The sequence below is a fragment of the Solea senegalensis genome, linkage group LG5 (genome assembly GCF_019176455.1).
Source record: "Solea senegalensis isolate Sse05_10M linkage group LG5, IFAPA_SoseM_1, whole genome shotgun sequence".
Lineage (NCBI taxonomy): Eukaryota > Metazoa > Chordata > Actinopteri > Pleuronectiformes > Soleidae > Solea > Solea senegalensis.
The window spans coordinates 14,762,868-14,774,804 of NC_058025.1; the positions used below are offsets into that span (position 1 = coordinate 14,762,868).

An 11,937-nucleotide genomic window follows, 5' to 3' on the forward strand; every position below is an offset into this window, starting at 1 on the left:
CTTATTATAAGAGGAAGAAGAAGAGCGTGAAGGACAATTTCGAATTGTGTTGGAGCTTCGAGCTGTGATTACGGACTTTGGACTGTGGAGGGCAGCATTACACCTCTGAATGTACAGCAGAATAAGAAGGTCATTATCTGTCCAGTGCTTCCACTCCGTGCCAGCAGGGGGGACTAGTATTTTTTTCGATACCAAACACACTCATGGATACAGCGACTTTGTTTTTAAAGGAAGTGGCCAAAACAAGTTGTCTACTCTCAGTTTATACTTTCCGATGAAGGTAAAGACACTATGAATGAGAGATAAGGCGCAATTTGCAATTGCCGCAACACGAAGTGAAGACAAAAACAGCGGTTAGTATCGTGACAGCGTTTCGTCACCGTTCTTCAGATGCTTCTTTGAGAGACGAGGCTGACAAACGAGCAGTCATGAATCAGAATTTTGAGCGAGCTCGCGGAGCTGGGGGGACCCGGAATTCTCCAGGGGAGCCCGGATTCGCGGTCCTCGGCGGGGATGATGGCGTCGCCGAAACGACGCTTTTCAACCAAAGCGAACCGCTGAGACAGCCGCGGACGATGCCTCCACTGTCCGAGAACAACATTAGCGCGACCAGCGACGCGGTTGTCGGTGGAGGTAAGGCACCGCTTACATTTACGGGCAATGAGCTAATTTAGCTAGCTAACATTACACTCACTGTTAAGTATATGTAACTCATAACCAACGTTATTATGGTTTAACTATCTTACTTGCAAGCTAGCTGTCGAATACCATTAACGTTAGCTAGTATGGTTTTAGGTTGGGCATTCTACATGACTCCGGTCATGTAGGCTCTTTCTTTAGGGACCGTCAATAAATTGCAGCTTGGTTATATTTGTGCCATTTAACCTATTGATGCCTTGTTCTCTTAGCTTTAAGCATTTCTTGCGTTGTTATATTAATATTTATGATATAATCTCCGACTTGTATTCCGGTTTACCAACTGTTCCGCAAAATTGTGTGAAAGATAAAATACACTTTCTTTGTTCCTTAATTTTTGATATCAAGTCAGTGAAAAACCATGACAGAACAATTGCCAATTAGTCCATTAATAGAGATTGTGTGGTTTGTATGAGAAAAAGGTGAATGTGTCCCATGAAGTGGAAGGTACTGACTACAGTGTAGCTTTCCTATTTGAACGGGAGCTTACTGACGGTCCCTTGAATATGCAAGTTGAAACCAACTTCTTCGCAATACTTTCAGCAACGTGCAGCTGTTGGATTGTTTTTTCATGTGAAGTAGCAACATCTAAATAAAGCCCCCCCACTCGGATATCACATAGTGGACTAATGTCGTCTTCCTCAGCTACGCAGTCTCTTTATACGTAAAATTGCAACGCACTTCCAAGAGGAAGCATTAGTTTCACTTTCAATATCTGATAAATCTGATCACCAAACTCTTGCATGAGTTTATCAGTGTCCATCGTCTATAGTTGTGCTTTTATATATATATTGGTCTCACTCTTGGATAATAAAGTAATATGCTCTTACTGTCACGAAAGCCTTTTAAATAAACAATCCCAAAAATGTAGTTGTTCCACATGCAAGTATTGTGTTTTAAAAGTTTTTTCCTCCACTGTTGTTCATAAAAAATGAAAAAGACACCAGTGTGAATTGTATTACATATTTGTTGTGTCACCTCACTGTGTAATACAACATTGAACTGTTGTGACATGTCCCTTCATTACCATGAACCTTGGTACTTTATTTATGATGAGTTTATTTTAAGTTGATCCTACTTTAACATCGTGTGAGCATGTGTTAGCTCTGATTTCAGCTGCTATTTGTGATTTATTTCTCAAGATGTGTGCTTTGGTATGGATAGTCAATAAAAGTAAATATTAAAGATTGTTGACAAAGCCTGAGAACCACCTGTCTTCCTCCTTTTTCAGAATGTAAAAGACGGAGTAAACTCCAGCAAAGTGCAAATACCAACGATATGCCTGCCTCTCGAGAATGTTATGATGTGGACTCCTTGGTCAAATCCTCAAACCTTTCTGCCACCGCTCCAGAGTTTGTCCCCTCTGGATTTAACACTTACGAAGTAAGAAGAATTTTTCTCCATCGCCACATTTATCCTGTAATTAGCATTACATGTTAATACTTATGTTTTTAGCTTCTAAATTGGTGCATTCATCATTACTGTTGTACAGGTCATAATATTAAAATGTTAAAGGTGTGGCAAACAATGTTGAGGAATGACTATTGAGGTTTTATCTCAACAACAAAACAAATACAACCACCCCTTCCTTGCAGCTTCTTTAGCTCCACCCTCAGAGTACATGATTTGAGACCATTCCTTGATGGTAGAAGGCAGAGGATGATAAGATTATCTTATTTGAGATGTCACCATTGATCTTCCCACTAGGCATGATTATCCAGACCTAAATAATTGTAATATAACTGTAAAAATATGCTTTAAACCTTCCCATTTATCCGGGCTTGACGGCACTAGGAGTACACTGGATGGGGCCCCCAGTGGCTGGGATGAATTTAGAATAGGGAGCAAGCACCTTGCTCAGAAGTACACCAGCATGACAACCCTCCGATTACAAGCCAAGTTCCTTTCCACTTGACCATGGGCTGAATATTTTAGTGAAAAATAAGAATTTTCTTTAAATAAGAAAATGAATGCTCCTCCGTTGCATGGCCAAGTGGGTATTAATTAAAAGTAATAAGGTTCTGGAATGACTGGAAAGATGCAGACTGACTCTTGTGGGACTTCAGATGGAATTCAAATGATTTTCACCTATCACAATTATACCGATAATGGTAATTCACCATGATCAACTGATTCCAAGTGCTTTTTTATCATCATGTATTTACTTAGAATTTGCTCCAAGATAGAGGATTATCTTAAAGATAGCTTGTGATATTTTATGAACAAGTCCCACACTGCCCACTCCTCATCCCTGTTTTCCAAGTGCAGAGCTAGTGTTGTACCCTACCTTTAATATGTTATTGTTTATGGATTAGCATGTCAGTGATATGTAATTTTACTATTTTGTTTTTGATCTTTGCATTGTGTGATGTTTTTTTTCTTCTGTAGGACCCTGCCGTGTGTGATGACAGTGAAGGCTATTACAGTGATATTAACTTGGCCGATATGGTGACAGACTTCCTCGGTCACTTGAGCTCCTCACCAGGGTCGTTTGAGTCGGACATTGAATACATGACTAGCATGCTCAACTCCTTTGTTACAACTGAAGAGATGCTGCAGAATCTGGTGGAACTGATTTATCAACAGGTTTGGAGATACGCATACCGTCTTGTTTTTTTAACAGTCAATGTAAATAAATGAATGAATAAGTCGTTTTCTTTTCATTGTAGTCCACTGCCATTCCGAACTTCTCTTACACGGGTGCAAGACTCTGCAACTACCTGTCCAAACATCTCATCGTTAGCCCATCAAGTGGTAACTTTCGCCAGCTGCTCCTGAAAAGGTGATTTTGTTATGTTGTTTATTCTCCATTTTATGCCTGTCTGTCATTTATTCACACCGCCTTTTAAAAGGTAAGAATGATGTCTCTTGCAGGTGTCGGACTGAGTATGAACAAAGGGACGTCGCCGTAAGTGGAGATGCAGACACTCAAAAGAAATTCCACTCCTATGTGCTCTTTCTCGGAGAGCTCTACCTGCACTTGGAGGTGAGAGCTTTGCCTGATGTGAAAATGATTGACAGGTTGTCTTTCATTATTCATTTGTTTTTATTTTTTTAAATCAATGTATTAACCACACTTTAATATTATATGCAAGGATGGCATCTGTTTTGAACTGCTGCCTAATTAGGGCTTTTCATAATCAGTTAACCTGTCAATTATTATTGTTTGGTGCTAAAATTATGAAAGTGTTTTTCAAACCTGAAAACGATGATGTTCTCAAACGTCTTGTTTTGTCCACAAACCAAAAATGAATCAGTTTTTAATAGTTTCTTTGTTATACGGAGCAAAGACACCAGAAAAAGATTCACATTTAAGAAGCTCAAAAATCTGAGCATGCAGACAGACATTCATTTACATTGTTAAATAAATGTTTTTGGCAAAATTATGGTTTGCAACCTTTCTCCTATTATCTAATCTGATATTTATCATAAAATAGCAAAACATATATTTATAATTCCATCATTTGTTTGCATTTGTAAATTGTACTGTAATTGTACTGAATATTTGCACTTTTTATTGCAAATAAGGGTACAAATACATAGCTATATCATAGCAATGACATACTTTGAGTTGTGTGGCTTACAGGAGAGTTGGACACATTAATGTAAATGTGTTTTGTTTTGATGTTTAGGTAAAGAGTGTAAAAGGACCTCCAAATAGAGCAGAGGTTCTCCTCAATGCTCTGAAAGACCTAATGTACAGTCTGTTCTCCAAACCTGTGGACTCAAACCTCATCTGTGCTGTCAAACTGCTTAAGGTTTTAAGTCTCATTATGACACATTTATTCATTGATATGTATATTGTCTGTTTAGGGTTAATTAGAATTTGTTTGAATTGAAAGCTTACAGGCTCGGTCCTGGATGACACATGGAAAGAGAGAGGACAACCACACATGGATGATCTGATGCAAAGGATAAAAACGGTAGTACTGGATGCCACATGCAGCAGGTGTGTTTCTCAATAGGGCCTTTTGTTAGTAGTTACTGTTGATACTTAATGAGAATTAAACTCTCATAGACATGCTACACTTAGCTTTCTGATTTGTCTCCTCAGGGATGTTCGACAGATGCTTCTGAAGCTTGTGGAGCTGAGATCCAGTGACTGGGGCAGAGTTCGTGCTGCTCCATTAGCGAGCAACGCCACGCCAGACAACGACCCCAACTATTTTATGGTGAGTGTCAGATACTCTTCAAATGTTCTATTTCTATTATACATTTTTAGTCCACTAGTTTGTCATTGTTTTGTTTTGTTTTTTGTCCCAGAATGAACCTACATTTTACACTGAAGATGGCACACCTTTTACAGCAGCAGACCCAGGTAAAAAAAGAGATGATTTTAATCTTGGTATTATAGATTCACAAAAACAACATAATCTAAACAAATCGATTATTACAAAACAGTGCCTTTCATTCTGAATATAACGCTATATTTAGTGAGGATTCAGACCCCTCTAGCGACTCTTTTTCAAAAAAAAGCGTAAAAACGAGGAAATATCACATTACAGTCTGTCTGCGACCAGAGCAGGCTCACACTGATTGTGACATTAAAAAAAAACAAGAATCGACATAAGAAAGTTCTAAACATATTTAGGATGTTTCTTCTCTCCTACATTAAAAATGGTTCCAATGGTTCCAAAATGGAACCACTGACATTTACTGTGGTGTATTACTTACTATTTCTGCTGATTGTACATAAATAATTTAAGGTGCTTTTAAATGACATCATGAAGGAGTATGTATTAATTAAGACATTAAAAAATTGATAATAGGTGTTTCTTAAAACACATTCTCCAGCAGCTCATTGATGAAGCTCATTGACGTGCTGTGTCTAAATGTCCACCTCTGCCTTTTTTCAGAATATGCTGAGAAATACCAGGAGATCCTGGACAGGCAGGACTATTTCCACGATTTCGATGGCGAAAATGGAAATGACCGTGATGACTCGTAAGTACCCATATTTGTGATGAAACAATGTGGGTGATGCATATCCACAAATGAAACCTTTTTAACCTTTTCCTTTTAGTATCACTACTTCAGTGCAACTTGAGTCATGTGACTGACTGCACAGCGGCTTCTCACATGACCACCACTGACCCATAGGCCCCAGAATTTGGCAAATGTTTTTGACTAGCCCACAATGCAACCTCGGATTTGGTTTAGTCAGCAGTTTAGGTGTGAAAGAGGGCTTAACTTTCTCTCACGTGTGTGCGTGTGCGTGTGTGTGTGTGTATATAAGCTTGTGGTTTTTGCAACTGTGGAAATCCTGCACATTTTAGTTTATGTGAATATTATTTACACAAGCCATTTATCACACTGAAAAACACATTTGTGTTATGATCTAAAATGAACTCTTGTTTTCTTTTGTTGCAGATACGACGATGAAGATGAGATGGAGCCTGAAATGGAAGAAGCTTTTGAAAGCTTTTGTTTAGAATCGGAGCGAAAGCGACAACTGTTGTAGTGTAATGTTACCACTCGGCTTACTGGAATGTTTCAAAGCAAAAACAAACATTTATTGGCAGAATTGCGGTTCTAACTTTTCCTTTTACTGCAAAACAAGCATTTTAACAAAAAGAGCTGTTCATAGTAGCAGATTTTTTCCTGTCAGTGCTGATTAGAGAATGGGGACAATCAGTAGGATAATTGTTAAAAAGTATGAAGGTTTTTTAGACACAAGTTTTCTTTGTTGTTTTAATTCTTTCATGTATTTCTGTCATTTATGCCTTTTATGAGGGAAAAGTGTGTGCTGTGGGTTATTTGCTAAAAGGCACATTGGGTTCATCATCTCATTCTATTTTAATTTACACCCCATGCATAAGGAACTGGCCAAATGCACCATAAATAGGAGATTTTTCTTTTTAGTACACACCTACATAATACCTGCTTTTACAGCCCTTTTTCTCCACTGTTATGGATTCATGGCCCATTTCATTCAACAAAAGTAAATACATGATTACTTTGACAGGAGCTAAGTTCTTTTTCTTTTGGGGTTAAAACAGTATAATACATATTAAGCACATGCCTCACAATCTTGAGAATGCTGTGTGCATCCAAATTCATTTACTATTAAATAAATATAAGACAGTTTTGTTTTCTAGATGTAGCTTTAAATATCTGCACATCTGAGGTTTTTTTGCATTTGTCCCGAGATGCAGTTCACTGACGACTTTGCATAACATAAAAAGGAATGTTGCGTTTTAGTTTGTAAATATTATTTATGACACTATTTGCCTGCAATAAATTCTTTATAATGTGAGTTTTTATTTGCTTGGTTTGTGTTTGAGCTTCCTTGACTTGCAGAGGATCCACAGTGAGCCGAGACACAAGTTACTCAAAAGTCAGCTGTTCGTACTGTACCAGAGCCATTTCATGTGAATTTATACCTCTAACATTGTTTTTATGTTGCACTGATGCTGATTAAAGTACATTTGAAGTTTTGACACATTACTCTTAAGTATTATTGTACTGGAGTGTCTTATGTTAAAATGTGTAACTTTTTTTCTCTCTTATACATGTAAACACAGACAGGCAAAGTATTATACATTATCCAAACCTCACTGTTAACTTGTTCAGATAAGATGATACTGTATATCTGTCAGATTTTATTACCACCAGAAGGTTTTTTTGTCTGAGCAGTAATACTTAAAAAGTTAAGATTTTGATCAGGCTGTTCAGGGCTGATGTTGGTTATGGCCCAAGTAGGAAATGTTTTACATATTGGTGGTGGTCCAGATTTGCCTGTATTGACAAGATTTGCTTTCTCTCGTTTTAAAAGTTACCTGGCCTACTTCACCTTTTCCCCCGTGGTGTTGTAGGAGAACAAGTACAAACTAGAGGAAGTCATTTATGAAGATTGCTTTATGGGATTGCTGCCTGAGCCGAATCATCTGGCATGCTGCAGTGAATTGGTATGAATGAGAAGTTTCTAATAGAAATAAATGGTGATGCTGTGAATAGTGAAGATTGAGTTAGAAAATACAGATGTTATGTTTGACTCTGTCTCCCCCTGGTGATTATAAATGTCAGCTTTCATTTCATCAGTCAAGGGACTTTAAATGCCTGTTCCATTGTGATACACACTGAATTGAATGATCACTGATTTCAGATTAATATGAAGAGCAACCAAACGAATCCCTTATATGTGATATTTTAGCTGAGAAAGGCACAAAAAGAGGATTTATTGTTTCAAAAGTGGCTTGATTGGAAACAGGAAGTCCAAGAATTAAAAAGTATAAAAAAAATAATACAAGCATGTGTCCTTCATAAGGCAATTTTTTCCTATCCAGAAAGGATAAGGAAACTGCATGTTCTCAAATAGAACATGAGAATGCTTATTGTTTCCATAGTTCATAACAACCTAAAGTGTTTTGACAAAATACTTCCATAAAAATGGAACCAAGCAACAATGGAGGAAAATAATGCATTTTCAGTTTTTTTATTCATGTAAATCATAAAATGTGTTTTGTCTACAAAGTCCAGGCCTGAATCAAAAAGTCAACTCTCAGCTCCCCAACTGTAGTAAAACGGAAAACCAATTCAAGACGTAAGTGAGTGCACTGTAATGTACAGCATAAACCTGTAACTGTTTGTCCTCTTCTTTTTTAATTCTTATTTTGTGTTTTCTCTTTCTGTAGAAGAACAACGGATGCAAACTGTAAAGCAGTAAAGAGAATATGCATGGACTGATATTGGGAAAAGGTATAAACATGTAAACCACACGTTAGGGGACATTTGTTGCATGTCACACGCCGACTGTGAAAAATAAAATTCTGTCATAACATGCTATCAAGTTATTATTTAATGTAGTTGTCCTATCATATTTTACATTTCAAGATATGTATTTAGCCTAAAGTCAATCGATAACTGCTATTGTTGCTGCTGTAGACGAAACAACAGTTAAATGGAAGCCTTTCGTACAAATGTATAGATGGGACCATACCACTTTTTGTGTCTGATATCGATATCACAAACTCACGTATCTATCGATACCGAGTCTGATATGTCGTTTTAATCATTGTAGACCATTTATGAACACAGTAATTTCAAAGACTTAATTCTGCTTTTCAGAAAGCTCAGAGGCCTTGGAGGAGGAAAAGACTTCCTGGACCTGATATGCAAATCCCTTGGCGTAAGTCTTCTTACTTTTCACTTTCCTGTCTGGTATGGTAGCCTAGTATTAGCGGCAAAAATAATAAGCTCAGTGGAAACCAAATTAATTGATAAATCGCAGGAATAATTGCCTTAAACTGAACAGAGGAAAAAAAGCGTAAGAGTATCCTGGCACGTAGCTCCCATCTCCTGTTCTGTCAGTTTGGAAACAAGAAAAAAATCATTAATCCCAAGTGCAAAATGTATTCTTAAATCCACAAGCTTTTAATCTACCGCTGCAGCAAAGAGCAGTGTCTCATTTCTTGTTTCTTGACCACCTCTTCCACTATGTACTGTTTTTATTAACTTCTGTACATCTCCTTTTAACTTTTAACGTTACAGTAAAGTTCTATTCTATTCTAACTGTGTAACAAATATTGTTCTCCCAAAAAAAGACATAAACAGCCCAAACATGACTCAGCTAAATTGTTTTTGCGTATTTGCACTTTTACAGTCTGTGCCATGTGATATATAGGATTTTTGGATTGTGTCAAATCTTTCAATTTTATCTGTCCATTATCTGATCCAGTGATTTTGACCAGTATCGTTACCAATTTGCATCGTTTTTTTCACCAAGAAGAGATGGTTGCACTTATAGACTAATGAATACTCTTTGTACACTGTCCACTGTTAAATTTAAACTGTAGTGTCTCAGCTTTTCTTTAGAAAAACATAAAAAACAACAACTAATAATCTTATACATTGCCCTAAAGACAAAACAAAAACCAAATCTCTAAATGATCTGAGGCAAAGAAATTAGGCAAACCGGTGTGAATTAGCCAGCCTCTCCACCGGCTGTCAGGTCATGTGACAGGTTGGCAACTTCACCCACAAGTCTCATTACCTCTGTATGCAGTCATTGATTTGTGAGCCGCAGTGAGCCTGCTGGACACGAGCGTCCACATCACAATGCAGCAGCAATGCAACCCCACACAGCCTTAGATTCCCACTGGTCAGCAGATAGGTGTGAAAGAGGGATAAGCTCCATGCAGTCCCCTCATCCAGACGTCTGTGTGTGTGTGACTGTATTCTGTGTTATGTGTAACTCAGTAAAACAGGCGTTGAAAACAATAATACACATGTTTTCATGGAAACACATTCGTCTGGAAGCAGCAGTGACAAAATCTGTGACTTTGAATCACTGGATATTTTTGTTATCACCCCTCAGTTTGTGAGAACATGAGGCTGAACACCAGAAAGCTAATATGGACATATTACTCATGACATGTTTGAATGATATTTGTTTTCTTAATGTCCATAAAATTTGTCTCCTTGGTGATTTATGTTTTTAAATTATTCATACCAGGAAACAGATAACAACGGGAATATCTGTGAAACACATGCTATAGATAAACGCTGCATTTAAGAGGCTTTGCTTTGTTCAGTTTGTACAGTTTGCCGCTAAAGTGTTGCTTCGTTGGTGTGATGGTGGTTTGTGGTTGTGTGGAAGGGGAAACTACCAGCACCTCAGGTTTTTAAGCTTCAGTGAATGCACCATGTTTAGTAGATGAGTCGCACAAAAAGGCACGGTGCTGCTTAATCGCTTAGATCCTTGGTTCTCAAACTGTGCCTTTCCAGCCTTTCCCAGAAATGCTTTGCATCAAAATGCTGTAACTCATTGCTCATTATGGATTCTCAAGGTGTCGTTGCTCCCCAGATGACGTACACACGAATCATGGTTGCTCAAACAGAGGAGTGGGCGTAAGGATCCAGCTAATTCAGACAGTGCATTGTTTTCATCCAGGAAAACCACAAAACACACACACACACACAGCTGAGGCCTGAAAGTGTGTGAGCCAGTGACCTGCTGCCCCAAAGACTGCACAGTGTATTTGGATCCTGCAGTCTGAAAAACACATTTTTTTATAGACTCACTGTATCTCAGCCCCCAGTTTAAGCAGATACATGAGGCTGCAACTGTAAACACATTACAGGTGGCCACTAATGATTGTTAACTTTATTAAATGATTAGTTATTTCAACCTTAAAATGCTGAAAATGTCAGTGTAAAATTGTAAGATTGTTATTTCAAACCTCAAAATGATGATTTCCCCAGTTTGTCTTCTGTTTAATTGGAATTTTACTTTCATAGAGAAACAAAGACGCCGGAATATATTCACATTCAAGAAGCTGAAATCAAAGAAAACATTACTGTACAGAAATGCCCCACTCAAACCAAATGGTGACTCAGGGAAATAGTTTTTGCAATAGTTTGCAGATTCGGTAAACGGTTAATCGATCGATCGCTGCAGCCCTTGTTTAAGTTGCATCACAAATCTATCTGTTTTTGTGTGTTTTAAGTTTTAAACAAGATCTTAATGAGCATTTAAAGCTGTTATATTTCATATAGAAACCTTATAATGGTTCATTTTTTATTTGAGACATTTTTTTTGATTTGCTGAATTATTAGATTAGATTCTTCATTTGTCATTGTACAGCATATACAACGACATTTTACTTGCTCATGTACAACAGATCTCCAATAACACAAACAAGTACTTTAAAAGTAAAAAAAAAATGTGGTGATATAAGATTTGATCGATTTGATTGTGATAGTAAAAACTCTTATCTGTTGTCACACATACTCTGAGTTTACCGGTCTTGTTAAGTGGACTTCAGTGAGTGAGAAAGACTTGCTCCTCCCTCTGGAGCAAATCATTTACTCTCATCTGCTCCACTAAAGCTTCTCGCAGGGCAACAGGTCAGACCCTGGTAATAACTGAATGTTATCACAGAGTTCCAGCAAAAAGTGAATTAATAACTGAGTTTGTGCTATTGCCACCCTGCAGCAGAGACACTGTGAACTCCTACATTTCCCATAATACATCCAAACAGCATCTTGTTTCTGTTTTTTTTGACCCTGTGCCTTCACATCCTTCAAATTCCTCAAACCCAAATCACAATGCGGGCTTTGTGCGACAGATCTGGAGCTGAGATGATGCCATTGGGGTTATTTTCTCACACTTCCGCCAGACAATGACTCTTCAGAGGCTGAGTCACACTTTAAGTTACTATTAAACTGAGTTTTGCTTTAATGGTGACATTTATTTATTATTTGTTTCCATTCAGTCAAAGTCATTCAGACTTTGTGGTT

General features: G+C 37.7%; 1 protein-coding gene across 1 annotated transcript; it reads left to right on the plus strand.

Moving 5' to 3' along the window:
- The first annotated feature begins 209 nt into the window (after positions 1–209).
- On the plus strand, positions 210–7,143 carry paip1 (poly(A) binding protein interacting protein 1). Its single transcript, XM_044027049.1, has 11 exons — positions 210–633; positions 1,928–2,079; positions 3,085–3,282; positions 3,366–3,478; positions 3,571–3,682; positions 4,329–4,454; positions 4,539–4,645; positions 4,751–4,868; positions 4,960–5,014; positions 5,553–5,640; positions 6,067–7,143. Exons 1-11 carry the CDS (start codon positions 429–431, stop codon positions 6,155–6,157), a joined length of 1,365 nt encoding a protein of 454 aa, XP_043882984.1. The 5' UTR covers positions 210–428; the 3' UTR covers positions 6,158–7,143.
- Positions 7,144–11,937: the final 4,794 nt, after the last annotated feature.

What these genes read in the sequence shown, in the direction of transcription:
- paip1 (XM_044027049.1), top strand. Translation starts at nt 429, where the DNA reads ATGAATCAGAATTTTGAGCGAGCTCGCGGAGCTGGGGGGACCCGGAAT. An exon ending in CGCCAGCTGCTCCTGAAAAG is followed by an intron (nt 3,479 to 3,570) that starts GTGATTTTGTTA and finishes TGTCTCTTGCAG; the next exon opens with GTGTCGGACTGAGTATGAAC. An exon ending in AGCTCTACCTGCACTTGGAG is followed by an intron (nt 3,683 to 4,328) that starts GTGAGAGCTTTG and finishes TTTGATGTTTAG; the next exon opens with GTAAAGAGTGTAAAAGGACC.